The sequence below is a fragment of the Limulus polyphemus genome, unplaced genomic scaffold (assembly GCF_000517525.1).
Source record: "Limulus polyphemus unplaced genomic scaffold, Limulus_polyphemus-2.1.2 Scaffold126, whole genome shotgun sequence".
Taxonomy (NCBI): Eukaryota; Metazoa; Arthropoda; class Merostomata; order Xiphosura; family Limulidae; genus Limulus; species Limulus polyphemus.
The window spans coordinates 245900-261389 of record NW_013665736.1 but is presented as its reverse complement, the minus strand read 5'-3'; the positions used below and the strand labels follow the sequence as shown (position 1 = coordinate 261389).

The 15490-nt window shown below is 33.8% G+C and overlaps 1 protein-coding gene across 1 annotated transcript; it reads left to right on the top strand.

Annotated features, from left to right (window-relative positions):
* The first annotated feature begins 12525 nt into the window (after positions 1-12525).
* On the top strand, positions 12526-13788 carry LOC106473037 (5-hydroxytryptamine receptor 2B-like). The gene has a single exon (XM_013933719.1). It carries the CDS (start codon positions 12526-12528, stop codon positions 13786-13788), a length of 1263 nt encoding a protein of 420 aa, XP_013789173.1.
* Positions 13789-15490: the final 1702 nt, after the last annotated feature.

Sequence of the window (15490 nt, the reverse complement as noted above, 5' to 3'; positions counted from 1 at the left end):
CGTTAACAATCAGTTCCATAACAAAATGTCACTGTGTTTCACTTCATATAGTTACCATGCGCGTATTTGACATAAAATACCCCTTTTAAATACACTTGTAGTATCTAAACCTAAGCGATAATTTTAGAGTCTAGTGTAGGTAGTCTTATAATAGAAATTGAGTGAGGAGAGATAATTAAATCTATCATCATCATGTATGGTATAGCGATCTATTTCAGCTAGTAACTCATTTTTGTATAACATTTTATCAAAGTAGCGGAACGAGCAATCTATGAGTCTGTCTTTTATGGGTTTAATATTTGCGTAATTATGTATGAATGTTGTATTTGTATACCTTGGTACTCTATAAGCTGTAGGTATTACTGAATGTTGAATTGTTTGAAGTTTCTTGATATATGTCGGTGCAACGTTTGTCCACGAGGTACATGCATATTCTATAACTGGTCTAATATATTGTTTATATGTTTTGATAACATTCTCGGGTGTAGTTCCTGTGTTTTTACCTGTTAGTCTTTTAACAGAGTTTGCTCGTTGCCACACTTTTTTTTCTGTAATGTGGTTATTTCAGGTTAACTTAGAATCATATGACATTTAGAAGAGTTCCGTTGATATATAACTCGGGAGAATTTCCAAGTGTTTTAGTTGATTTTGAAAACAGAATTAATTTTACATTAGGAACATTAATTTTGATTCTATATTTTCGGCCATATTCTACACTTTGATTTAATACCGGTAGCAAATTGGTAGCTGCAATTGAGAGGGTTACTGAGCTTTTCCATATCTCCACATCGTCTGCAAATTGTGAAGTTAAACTAAAATTTAGGTCCTTCAAAGGGATGTCGCTTACATTCATGATGAAAATATTAGGACTAACTACCCCTCCCTGGTGGACACTCGACTCAGGAGTAAAGTACTCTGAGTAAGCATCCTCCACATTTACTCTACATTTTATATTTTCTAGGAAATTTCATAACCGGCGAATAACTCCTGTTGGTAAATCCTTGTTTGTTTGAAGTTAAGCACAAAGCTACACAATAGGCTATCTGTGATCTGCCCACCACGGGTATCGAAACCCGGTTTCTAGCGTTGTAATTCCGCAGATATACCGCTGTATCACTGGGGGGGGGGGGTGCGATTGGTAAATCCCTTTCTTTCAACTTAAATCTTAATCCATTGTGCCATACAGTGTCGAATGCTCTCTCTATGTCAAGAAAGCGGGCAACAGTGCATTTCTTTTGATTAAACTATCAACTATGATTTCAATTAACGTAACGAAATTATCAGTTGTTTGCCTGAATTTTCTCAAACCACCTTGAACTTCGGGTAATTTTGATGTGATCTCCAAAAATGTTGAGATCCTATTACTAATAACTCTCTCTAAAATTTTGCCTAAACAACTAGTTAAACTAATCGGTTTATAACTGCCTGGCTTATTCGCTGGTTTTCCTTCTTTTAAGAACAAAAGGACATTGTCTTGCTTCCAAGAGGCTGATATATATCCAGAGTTTAAGGATAAATTAAATAAAGTTGTTAGATGATCAAACAATTTCTGAATGTCTTTTTTTATGAGAAAGGTTTGTACACCATCCTCATCCGGAACTTTATTTTTTGGTTTGTTTTATAGATGTGATTACTTAATTTTTTGTTATTGTACTTGTAATTTTGAGTGCATAATCATAATAATATATATGTTGATTCTGAAGATTAATCAAAGGAGCAGAGAAGTTTGGCGAATATATGTGCTGATTTTGTTCAACGAATTCATTTACTGTGTTATCAAAGTGAGTATTCATATCTGATTCGTCGTGTGACTTAAGTGTTTTACTTAATTGTTCTTTAAGAACTTCTGCTTTTTGTTTATTTGTATAAGTTATTTTATTTTCATGTTTTAAGGTCGGATATCTTTGTGTGTTTTGATTGTTCGTAAATCGTTTCAACTGTGTCTTAGGATCTGCATGTTCATTTAATTGTGAGCAATACTTGTCCCAACTATTTTGTTTTAATTGTCTTATTTCATTTCGTATTTCATTCTTTAAAGAGTTAATCTGTGTTTTGACATACGGATCTCTTGTGTTCATGTATTGTCTTCCCAGTTGGCGACGTTCTATAATCATGTTTATTTTTTTATTTTTTTTGGAGTTGCCAGTTTACAATGCGGAGAATAAAAGATATTGTTGCTGTTTGAGTTCCCGCTCTTTTCTGATTCACGACGTTTAACTTCTAGTTTATACTAGGGTTAGAATAAGCGCTTAAGCCTGAATTAGAAAAGTATTTCATAATTGAAATATTTTTAGGATATTTCTTACTTCTTAATGTAGAATATAGCTTTCACTAGAAGCAAAAATCAAGATTATTATTGAATTTAATGTATTAATTGTACCAAATCTAAACAGTAGAAATCTTGATCACTTTCTACTGTGAAATTGGCTGATTTGAACAAGAAGTGACGTAGCTACTTTGCCATTTCTGCCAAATTTCTCAACTCAACTGCTACACCTCCTCACTTTCGATCCACTTCCCATGTCTTACAAAAATTTTCTAAGAGAATGAACACTACCGAAAATCCTCGCAGGGATTTTGCTCATTTTTAGCAAATTTGTGCACGTTTTCTGCGTTTTCAAGAGAAAAAAGACGGAGGAGGGCAGTCTCCTTAAGATGACCTGCAAAACTTTTGAGATGAGATATTAAAAATGCATTACAAGAACTTCGAAAAGGGAGACTATTATGAACTGAGAGTTCACTTTTATTTCTAGACTTTCACCTGATCTGTCGGGCATTCACCAAGGGCTGAGTTGGATATCCAATTTGCCGCTCAAACAATTAGTCAAATTTCACATCTACTTTATTTTTATAGATACATTAAAAATAACTTCATTATTATCACATCAGCCATAGCCGACTATTCAGAGTTTCTCTTTAAAAGTTGGAAAGATAATTTTGGATATTTGTATGGCGGGGGGGGGGGTCTATCCTATTACCTGCCACGCTCATAACTAGTGAACTTTCAACGAGACTTTAGTAAAAATGTATCAAAAATTGTACACAAAAATTCCAATTTCCACTGCACCACCGTAACAGTTGTCTAACTTCCCCGGAAGGGGTCCGAAAGCCGCCTGGAGGGGTCACCTGTTTTAACCACTCCCAGTATTATACACTAGTGTGTTGTCTGTCTGTCAGTCAGTCAGTAGACACCAAAATGACGTCCAAAAGGGACGCTTGACGTTGCAATTTGTACTGTCGTAATGTCAGAAGAACGTGCGCATGCCATGAATTACGAGAAAAAATTATGCACTATGTAGGCTACAGACTTTTACTGCAATCACATTGAAATTTATCAGGTACTTTTTAAATGACTTTAATGGTTGTGGATGAACGTCAAATAATAATAATAAAAGTAGATCACCAATCATCACTGATTTTCGATATTGTTTTCTATTTAATCAGAACATTTTAAAACACAATCTCTATATTTTTAATCTTTTTGTTCGCCTCCCGTTTTTTCTTCAGTAAGCCTGGGGACTTCTAACTCCAAAAATCAGGATTCGTTACCCGTAATGAACGAAGCGCTGATAGTCTATTGTGTAATTCTGTCCTTTAAAACAAACAAATATTTGGGTTTGGTTTATTTTGAATTTCGCATAAAGCTACACGAGGGCTACCTGCGCTAGTCGTCTCTAATTTAGCAGTGAAAGACTAGAGGGAAGGCAGCTAGTCATCACCACCCACCCCCAACTCTTGGCCATTATAACGCCCCCATGGTTGAAAGGGCGATAATGTTTGCTGTGACGGGTATTCGAACCCGCGACCCTCAGAGTCGAGCGCCCTAACCACCTGGCTGATAAATGGAATGCGTTGTTTCATGAGTTTGGTATCCTTATTTTAACGACATTTTCGGCCACAAACCCAATAACATGTCACCACGTTCGACCAGCCCAGGAAGCTTAGACTAGTCCTAAATACATATACTAAGCTAACAATGCAGAATAATCATTATAATAAAATAATACATAAAACATTCAATTAGAAATAGTAAAATAGTAAAACTAGATATCTGGATATGGAGTTGACATCCTCTTACAGAAGGTTTTCCTTCATGATGTGCCATGTCCCCCTTTCCTGTGGCGCTCTGATAGATTAAATGTTTTAACCTACACAGTGTGTCTGTACTGTGATAAAAGTTTCACTTGTTCAGGCTGATATCTAAGTAAGAAATACCACACTGTGGTAAAACTCATATTTGGCTATGTTTTTGCATATGTATTACATAGTAATTAATACTTTTGTCCAAATTATTTTAAAATCTACCGATTTGTCTGTATAAATTTCTGTCATTGTTTGTAATTAAAGTTTTTTCGGCCATGCGACTATATCTTTCATATTCGTAAAGTCGATTTACACTAGTATCGACAGACTGAAAGAGACGGATAAGTTATCTTCATATTCCACATCTACAGGTTATGCCTATTGATCGTCTTGATCATCAGAATATACTAGGATTATAAATCCTTAGCTATTTTACACCATTTTTTATTTGTCTTCGCATATATTTGCACTTTGCTTATTTTTGGAAAGATGGATTTGTTTGTCTGAATGGTTGAATTTGAGCCTTTAACAACGTTCATCGACCTATAACAAGTGCATATCCTGTTTCATGCGTTGTGTAATCCTACAAGACGGCCGCACCCGCGATAAGATGAACTCGAGTTTCCCTGCTTCATCCAAATTGATTGGTATATCACAATTTACTTCACCAGTTTTATTTCAGACAGGGATAAAAGTTTTTCCTCTGAAGATGATAATTTTTTTTGGAAAAGTCATTGAAAAATCAAAAACACCGATAAACCCATTTTACGATTAAAAAATAAATTTACTAAACTCTAGAGTTGATTCTTCATCTGTGCATTATTCACAACCTTTCCATAGTTAAATTCCATTGGTTCTTTTATAGGCCGAGGCCCTACTTTCTTTCCTGCAGTATATGGAAGAAGTTACGATAGTAGATGAATGATGCTGCGCTTTTCCACTGACATAGACTTACTAGGATCTGCTCGACATTCGGAACTATTGGTTGAACAACAATTCCATTGACCCTGTTCCTGCACCACTACAGATCTTCTATAGTTGGTCTATGTTGTCTAAAGCCAAAATTGTTGAAATACTACAGGATAAGGCTATGTCTGACTTATCTGCATCTTTCAGTTTCTGGACATAAAGAGCACTATCAATTTCTTCTAACTGATCGTATGATATCGCATTACCCAATCTGTTAAAAATCTTGATCAACTCAATATTTCCAGTAAGTGTTTTCATAGTCTAAGGCACGAGGATGTGCTTTACAAGTGTTTACACACCTCCACTAATAGAATATATGAAATATTGGGCAAAGAACTGCGTAAGTCTTTCAACTTCGACCGATGGTTGTGATTTTTCAGTATCACATTCTAACAACATTTTAAGGAAGTCTGTAAGGATTTTTGGGAATGATAAGTAATTGTTATCCATCTTTTTTGGTTTTAGAGGTCAGTCTTGCAGTATGCAAGACTTTTTTACATCTGGCCTAATTTCATACAACATTTCCTTAAATTCTGGCCATAATCCTTTGATCTTTGAGATTCAAGCTTAGCAGTTATTCTTAAATTGTCTTGTACTATATATGACATAAAGATTTTCTTTGTCATCTGATATAATTTCTATGCTATCACCGAATTCTACCTCCAGCTTCTGACGGACGTGTTTTTTAGTTTGGGGCTATATATCAGTTTGTCTGTTTGTTTTGAATTTTGCACAAAGCTACACGAGGGCTATCTGCGCTAGCCGTCCCTAATTTAACAGTGTAAGACTAGAGGGAAGGCAGCTAGAATGGGCTATCTGTGCTCTGCCTACCACGGGTATCGAAACACGGTTGCTAGCGTTGTAAGTCCGCAGACAAACCGCTGTGTCACTGGGGGCAACATGTAGTAAACTGATAAATGGGAGGAAAACGAACTTATACTAAAACATCACAAATTGAGTTTTGTACACAAAGATCATAGAACATTCTGTTCATTAGACCAGCGTTTCTCAAACTAATATCAGCTGACCAACGAGGGTCCGCAAGTGGTGTCCGAAATTTCATAAAAATATTTAAAAAAAATATGATTTATCGAATATAAATATTTCTGTAAAATTAAATTTGTATGAATTTAAACATTTAATTTTGGAAAACAGCTTTTCATGTCCACTGAATCTTTTTATCAAAATAAAAACATCGACAGGTTTTGGGTTCGCGAAAAAATTTTAAATTAAAAGAGGATATAGAGTTACTAAAGTCTGAGAACCGCTGCAGTAGACTCTTTCTGTTTACGAGATAGCTGTCCAATATTATTTGCCCATCTTTCAAGGCCCCTTATGGCCAGGTGGTTAGGGCGCTCGACTCGCAATCTGAGGGTCGCGGGTTCGAATCCCCGTCACACCAAACATGCTCGCCCTTTCAGCCGTAAGGGCGTTATAATGTGACGGCCAATCCCACTATTCGTTGGTAAACGAGTAGCCCAAGAGTTGGCGATGGATGGTGATGACTAGCTGCCTTCCGTCTAGTCCTACTCTGATAAATTAGAGACGGCTAGCGCAGATAGCCCTCATGTAGCTTTTCGCGAAATTCAAAACAAGCAAACAAACTATGTTTCAAGCCTACTTTTCCACACTAAGTACGTTTGAATATCTTCAGCGAACTTTAAATTTCGACTAAATTATTCAAAAAGATTATGTATGAATTAGAAATACAGAGACTGATACGGAAAGTTATAGTATCTTATAGCAGTAAAAGAAAAGGTACTACCTTAGAAAAGGCCGGCATCTTAATCTATAAAGTGAAAGAAAAAATCTTCAGCGATAACATCTGTAGCTTGAAATTTTTCATTTTGTATGATTTCCAGTAAAGTGATTTTTCAATTTCTGTGTGATTTCTTGTATATATATTTTCAGTTTGTATGATTTCCAATATATTTATTTTCAGTTTGTGCAATTTTCAGTAGATTTATTGTTATTTTTTTATAATTTCCAATATATATATTTTCAGTTTGTGTGATTTCCAATATATTTATTTTCAGTTTGTGCAATTTTCAGTAGATTTATTGTTATTTTTTTATAATTTCCAATATATATATTTTCAGTTTGTGTGATTTCCAATATATTTATTTTAAATTTGTATGATTTCCAGTAGACTTATTTTCTGTTTGTATCATTTTCAATATATCTATTTTCAGATTGTGTCATTTCTAGAATAGCTATTTTCAATTTCTGGAATTTTCAGTAGATTTATTTCAGTTTGTATGATTTCTAACATATCTATTTCCAGTTTGCATGATTTCTAGAATATTTATTTTCAGTTTGTGTAATTTCCAATAGATTTATTTTCTGTTTGTATGATTTCTAGAATATTTATTTTCAGTTTGTGTAATTTGCAGTAGATTTATTTTCAGTTTGTATGATTTCTAGATCATTTATTTTCAGTTTGTGTAATTTTCAGTAGATTTATTCTCTGATTGCATGATTTCCAGTAGATTTCGCAATCGGAAAAGTGGATGATTTCCAGCCTGATTCTGAGCATTGGTATTAAAACTCTAATTAGCAATATATATATATATACGTTCCTATGAAACAAAAACGAATCGGTCTTAGATTTGAAAAACCTTTTAAGCCAAAGCTATTGTTGCAGCTTAGTTTTTTTTTTTTTAAGATATCAAACAGCGACAACAGATATCTGGTGTCTGCGATTTATTTGAACTCATATTCAACGACGTCTGTTTCTACTGGATAAGAATACCATAGCACGTGGAGAGCTCGCGAGCTCCTTTTCAGACTTGGTGATACATCTCGCTTGTACACTTTTATAAAGCCAATAAATCACCCCTCACTGTTTTCCTCAGAAATTTTATCATGAAAGCATGTACTAATTTGAACAAAAATAACTCATAAGGCTTTTACGGAACACAGAGAAGTAGTGACAATTATAATATACGACAGGCACAAGGAGGATGGCAAACACAAAATTTATTTCAAAATTAATATTGCGTCTAACATGCCAATATATTTCACTAAAGCGTAACAAAAACAGAAACAGCCATGTTCGATATATTGTCAGTAGTCAACGTTTAACAGCTTTCTACTGAAACAGTGAGTATAATTCAATAAGATATACTGTCATTCAAACGCTTTCTATTCACAAGATAAAAATATGCCAAATCAATAAATTATTCGAAATTGCTAAGCTTGGCTGCTTAATGCCCATTACAGACTAGGCCTTAACTGCTACTAATTACTGCCAACAGCAAACACAAGTAGTAGCCATTAAAATGTTTTGAAAGCATTGAACGGGTTGGCGAAATCCTTCTAAAACATACTGTATAACGTAGATAAAGCAAAGGTTGAAAATCACAGTTTAGTAACTTCGCAAAAAAAACACAAAAGCTCTTGTATATAATACATATGACGCGATTCCAACAAAACAACTATTAATAATTCCTGAAGTAATTATATTTTTAGTTTTTTGTTGTTGTTTTTTTACTCATAATTTTTTTGGGGGGAAACAGAAATAAAACCGAGAAGGAACTATTAAACTAGCTGTACAAATTGTGCAAAGCATGGGTGAATAGGTATAGCAAGATGCTTCGGAAACAAAACTATGAAGTCATTTTACGAAAACAAAAATTCAAATTTGGTTAATTATAAAACAAGTATCCGTAGACTGGCATAAAATACAATAAAGAGAAAACAGACATACTTGAAATGTGATGGATAATCCAACTTCATCCTACTTGCAGGTACAGAAGTTCAATAAAAATGCACTATTAGAAGCGATACCAACTAGGCCTCGAAACCCTAGTTCAAACACTTTGAAGGCGAATATAATAACAAACATATAAAAATACAACTTAACCTAAAGAAATAGTCATAAATTTATATTTACTTTTTGTGATTTTTACTTCGATGTTGTCATCTAATGTAGCAAACGTGTTAACTTTTGCTATTTGAATTTTACTTATAATTTTTTTCCAAACATAATAGATTTGTCATTGAAAGTAGTTTAATCTTTTGCTCCATTTTTATGAAATAGTTCATAATCGTATAGACTATAGAGTATAGACACATTGACAAATATAAATCAGTATTCACACCAACTCCCAGTTGAACAAGAACAATAAGAACAGCATTATGAAAATATCTTAATTTTCCATGAAATGTCTAGTATCTATTACGTCAAATATTCCCAGGTGACTTAGCTGTAAGATTGAGGGTTTATAACGCTAGAGATTAGGATCGATCCCTGCGATGAATATAGGAAAGATAACCAGCCTATTATGTAGCTTTCCAGGAATAACAAAATAAACAAATCATAACCTTAATCTAAATACTAAATATATAAGTCTGAAGTGTCATCTGTGTGTCCGCTTTCAAGCCTAAACTTTCTTGACCGATCCTAACTAAGCCCTCAGGAACCTCCGAGAAATGATTGATAGTAGATTCGGTGTTCTTTTTGACACCCCATACCCCACATGTCGCTCCCCTAGAGATTAACTGTTTCTATTGTATGTTCGCTTTTTACGCCTACAAACTTTTGACCGATCTCAACTAATCTTGCCATGTACCCTTAGGGCACTCCGAGGGATTAACATAGGAGGTACCTGATGATGACAAAACCTTGTCGAAACGTTGTACATTTGCTGTCATGTTAAACTTATATTAAAGTTTTTCTTCATTACCCATTTAAGCCGTCTCCAGCCATTATAGGAGAATCAGTGTTCGGATCTGACCCCAAACTCATATGCCACTCTCCACCCTCACCTGGAGTCCTTATGTGTTTCCTGTGCTATTCTATTGATTTCTTATAAACATCGAAGACACTCTTTGGGCACCTTTAAGAGCGGATTAGCGTTAGGATGTGATCCTCACTGTCACTTCCCGGTCTTCCCGGTGTTTTCCCCATACGTTGAACAAATAAGTGCAACTATTATTTTACATTCGGTGGCAACAGCTTTTTTCTGTTTTACACGGTAAGCTAGTTGTTTACGCTAAGTTCGGCCCTGTGTAACCCACCCGTGTGTTCAAACGTTTTTAATGTGTTTTATTTGACCTCCACTGGCCACAGCTTGGCTGCAGAAAAAAAGTGCAAATGTGTATACAAGTGTACGATGTGAACATAGCAGTTCATCTCTAAAAACACCAAAATTTTTATTGCGTTACTTCAGTATCAAGCTTTACAGTGTCTCCAAAGTAAACTAAGTTTACAAAAAAATAATTTTTGTTTTTGTATATTTTAAGTTTTAATGAAACGAATTGATACGTTAAGTTCAAGAAATGGTAATTCATAAGATTTTTACATTTTGATCTATTTCCTTTGGAAATGTATGCACAACTAATTATTTGAAACAGAATGATAAAAATTCAATGGAAAATTTGTCTTTTGAAATAAGAGTTAAGAGTTTTGGGTTAATTTAGCACAAAACTACACAATGTAGCCCTTGTGTAGCTTTGTTCACAATTAAAAAACAAAACAAAAAAAACAAGCTACTTATAAAACTATAATATTCAAAAACGTACATTTGGTCTTTAGAACCTCCCAAAAAACTCATTTGGAAAGAGGTACGATACACTTAGTTCGATGAAGCAGGATTTAATGACCATATTTACTTATTTTTTTATTTTTAACGGTCAGGTGGTTTGTACACATGGGCATCCTTTTAATATGATTAGAATAAAACATTTAATCTAAGAGCGTTTACGTACAAGAAATGTGTACTATACTGTTTCCTTCAGTTCTCTTATTACCAATATTTCTAACAAAAGTATTTGATCCAACACAAAAACTGTGAATAATCACTAAAAAACTTAATGCAAACTCAAAAATAATTGAGTACTCATATTTCTTCGTCAGTTGATTTATCAAAATTGAATCATCTACAAATTTAACTCAATATTTTAGCATTAAAGCATGGATTTCAACAGCAATCATAAATAATTTGTATAAAAATCGAAATCCAGATTGGCAATATTAATTCCTTAGACCTGGCCGCATTCATTATTTTTAAATTGAAAACTGTAACTTTCTATAATTAATAGTACACTACTTTTTCTATCATACATTTAAAAGGAAAGGAGCATAGTTTATTAAATCAACTTAGCGAAGTAAAATCATAGATAAAATTCATATAGGTAAAAATACATTTTATTGCTATTTAAATTATTACCTCATTTTGTCATACGTATGGTTAAAAATCATTTTACACTACGCTGCATTAATTTTCGATCTAACGCATGTCACGGATATATAACATACACAAATAATAAATACACATATGTTTATGTTAAAAGCATACTGTAAAGTAAATCACTCCATGAAATTACTGGAGTATAAAATCAGTCATTTCGTCTGATGATTGATTTTACAATATACCTGTAACATATTTATTTTGTATGTGATTTATCATTTTACGATACACATATGAAGCAAGTAATACTTTTAGAAATACTGATGTATTTGTGGAAATAAAACAACCTCTCCACGAGTCAAAAATGATTTCAAATTTCAATATGATTTATTATGCAATCAGGATTTTGTAGTTGAGATATTTTCACTTTATATTTAGTATATAAAACAAAATTTTAGTTTCCGTGTATATAACAACTAAAATTAAAATGTAAGGATCTGTGTTTCTTTGCTCGTTAACTATTATTCAGAATTAAGTTATTCTTAAATTATTATTTGTTTTTTATTGTAATATCTAGCCATTTTCTAGCAATAAAATAGTTGATTGTTGCCATATCGTAATGTTTCATCGATTTTACTAGCACCTTAATTGTTGGTACATTTCAGAGATTGGTTGTTGTAACTAGCACATTGTTCTCTTATAATGTTTGATTGTTGTGACAGCAAGTTGTTCTCGCGTGATTGTTATGATAAGCACCTTTTCATGTTATAATGGTTTATTGTTGTTATTATAAGCAATTGTTGTTACATTGTAATGTTTGATTACTATGATAAATGTTTATCCCATTCTAGTGTTTGTTATGATGAACACTTGTTGTAACTAGCACATTGTTCTCTTATAATGTTTGATTGTTGTGACAGCAAGTTGTTCTCGCGTGATTGTTATGATAAGCACCTTTTCATGTTATAATGGTTTATTGTTGTTATTATAAGCAATTGTTGTTACATTGTAATGTTTGATTACTATGATAAATGTTTATCCCATTCTAGTGTTTGTTATGATGAACACTTTCATGTTACATCATAATACTTGACTGTTATCAAAGGTGCATTTTTGTTATATTATAGACCTTCATTTGTCGTCATAAGATAAGCACATTATTTTGACATTATGGAAAGAATATTTAGACAGTTGTATTTACTTTTCATTTTAATCTGAAGGCTGAAGTATATCTGTCTTCAGACATCTTTTTGAATTAGGCTAGTTACCTTTTATGCATATATCTATGTGTATAAAATATCTATTGTATTTCTACCGTTTTCTAGGTTTTCAAACAAGCATGGGTGACTATATGAAATGGAGTTTTGTCGAACCACAAGCGTTTATAACAAATAACAACTTGGAAGAGACTGAGTACATTCTAAACTTCACAAACTGGACAACAGATGACCACTGTTGTTGGGATTTGGTTAACTACTCTATGAATAATACTTTAGCAGCGAATTCCAGTAATGATATCGCTAGTGAGATTCCATGGGTCATCTTTGTTTCCATGATCCTTGCGTTGCTGATTTTGGCTACTGTTGTTGGCAACATTCTAGTCATCGCTGCCATTTTGATGGAAAAGAACCTTCATACCGTAGGTAATTATCTCGTACTATCTTTAGCCTTAACTGATCTAACAGTGGCCTGCTTAGTCATGCCTTTAGGTGCCGTGTACGAGGTTAGACAAGAATGGATATTTGGTCTCGTACTGTGCGATGTGTGGACCTCATGTGACGTCTTGTGTTGCACAGCTTCCATACTCCACCTATTAGCCATCGCTGTCGACCGTTATTGGGCTGTAACGAATGTAGATTACGTTCATCAAAGAAGTGTCCGCCATATTGGAATAATGATATTGCTTGTGTGGACTGTATCTGGTATTGTGTCTCTTGGACCTGTTCTAGGATGGAAAGATCCAAAATATGAGGAACGCGTTGAAATGCACAAAATCTGCCTTGTAAGTCAAGACATAGGCTATCAAGTGTTTGCCACATTCGCGTCTTTCTACATTCCTTTAGTTTTAGTACTCTGTCTGTACTGGAGAATATACAAAGAAGCTCGTAAGAGAATTCGTCGGAGGAGTGGAACACTTGGATACCGTTCTTTCCAAAGACTTCCTGTTCCACCTCCAGTCTCTTCTGTGACGGAAATGACAACATTCGTGACTCACTCGACATGTAATCCAAACAATGAGACAATAGCGACATCTAGGAATGGACATGTGGCAACTTATAATAGTTGCGACAAATTTCATACTCGCCCTAGAAGAAAAAAGAGAAAATGTTCAAAGGATTCAATGGCAGAATCCAACAGGGAAAGAAGAGCAGCCAAAACGCTATCAATAATAACTGGTGTTTTTGTTATATGTTGGCTGCCGTTCTTTGTAGTAGTACTAGTTATGCCTATTTGTAGTAGCTGTAGTCTTCCGGCTTATTTGTTCAGTCTGTTTGTATGGCTTGGGTATTCAAATTCAATGTTAAATCCTATTATCTACACCATATTTAGTCCCGATTTCCGGTGTGCCTTCAAACGTATGATGTTTCGCTCTAAGAAATGAGTTTTTTTCTTTCGTTGATCATACTTAATTATCTGCAAAATAATAACGATTTAACAATTCATTTACGGAATATACATCTCAGCAAGAAGGTTTTGAATACGTTAAAATGTGCAAACTATAAAGAAAGGTAAAGGAACATAAACAATAAACCACATTTTTGCAACAAAACATTAACAAAAAGACTATAGGAAACTAGTTTCGATACCTTCATGTTATCTCTTCAGGCCTACACAATCTTCTGAGAAATCATTCTTCACTATTAGCATGCAATGAAAAAGTAAACTAATGAAATACGCACCCGTGCTTATCACAAAAACATAAACTTCTAGACCATAATCACTACTACTGCAGCTAATGTGGACACCATTTTAAGGTCCCATTTCACAAAAGATGCTTTGAGGGGTAGGGGCAAAGAGGGCTAACCTTGCGTGGGTTCTCCAATTCATTTAAGGACCTGTCTAACGGGTCACTCGCGGGAACAACAATCTACGGACAATCGTAGCGCGCATGCAGTGGCTGCATGCTGTAAAAATAGATTTTTCCAGCAACCGGATATAGTGGAGAAATATGCAGGCTTGATCGAACAGAAATAAGCAAACAAACAAACAACAGCGAAGGAGGAAGGTAGAGATCCAGTGTGTACCTGATCCTCCCGGGTCTCCTGACCAAACAAAAGCCAGAGAGAAACATATGACGTGATTTGCATAGATGTATGTGTGTGTGTGCCTGACTAGAAATATTTCACAGAAATTGCCATTTGGGGTCCCTTCCCGTGCTTGGGGGGGGGGGAGGACAATGTGCTAACAGCACTTTTTTTATGTTGGAATAATAAGTGTAATTTCAAGAAATTTATGAAGACAACATTTTAGAAGTTCTACGTTCGAGCAAAGTGCCTTCATTATACAAAGTCGGAAGTTCCCATATCTGAAATTGGAAATTTCAAAATAGGTTAATAAAACTTTAATACATGGTTAATTACTTTTATAACTGATTTGTACGAAACGTTCAAAATAAGAGCTCAGATAAAATAAAACTATTTATTATAGCTTTCACACGGTGAACCTTGATGACAGAGATTTAGGAAGCTCTCAGCGTTCAAATAATGTGAGTTTTTAAAGAGAAATATTTCACACAAAAAGAGTTTGTATACGTCTTTGTAAAATGTTTTAACTTTCGAAGGTGATTTCGATGTTTGAATATAAACAGCATATAAATAAAAAGTAGAAATTGTCTGAAAATTATATTTATTTAACTATTTCGAAATTGAATACAAGAACATAAAAAAAATTAAAACAGCAAGTTTAGTATTATATGAAATTACATTGAAGGTCTCAAATGACCAAAAACACACAAAAATTAAAAAAATTATGGGATATACAGAACGACTTACAAAGTGTTAGAAGTTTTATATTGACTTTTTGAAAGCAAACACTAAACCATTGCAATAAATTCATAGATATGACACGGTACAAAACAATTATTTCCAAATGATAAATGTATTTAACATTAAAACTGAATCTACTGAAGTATCACAAATTAACAAATTGCCGTTACTCATATCACCAAAAAGACATTTACTGCATATTGTTTACTCCAAAACTTTATCTATATATATATTCTATGTAAACAAAATACTAACTGTATAGTTCAAAGTTTTGTAAATATCATGTTAGACGTCATCCTTTGATCTTTGTAGACAATC

What these genes read in the sequence shown, in the direction of transcription:
- LOC106473037 (XM_013933719.1), top strand. Translation starts at nt 12,526, where the DNA reads ATGGGTGACTATATGAAATGGAGTTTTGTCGAACCACAAGCGTTTATA.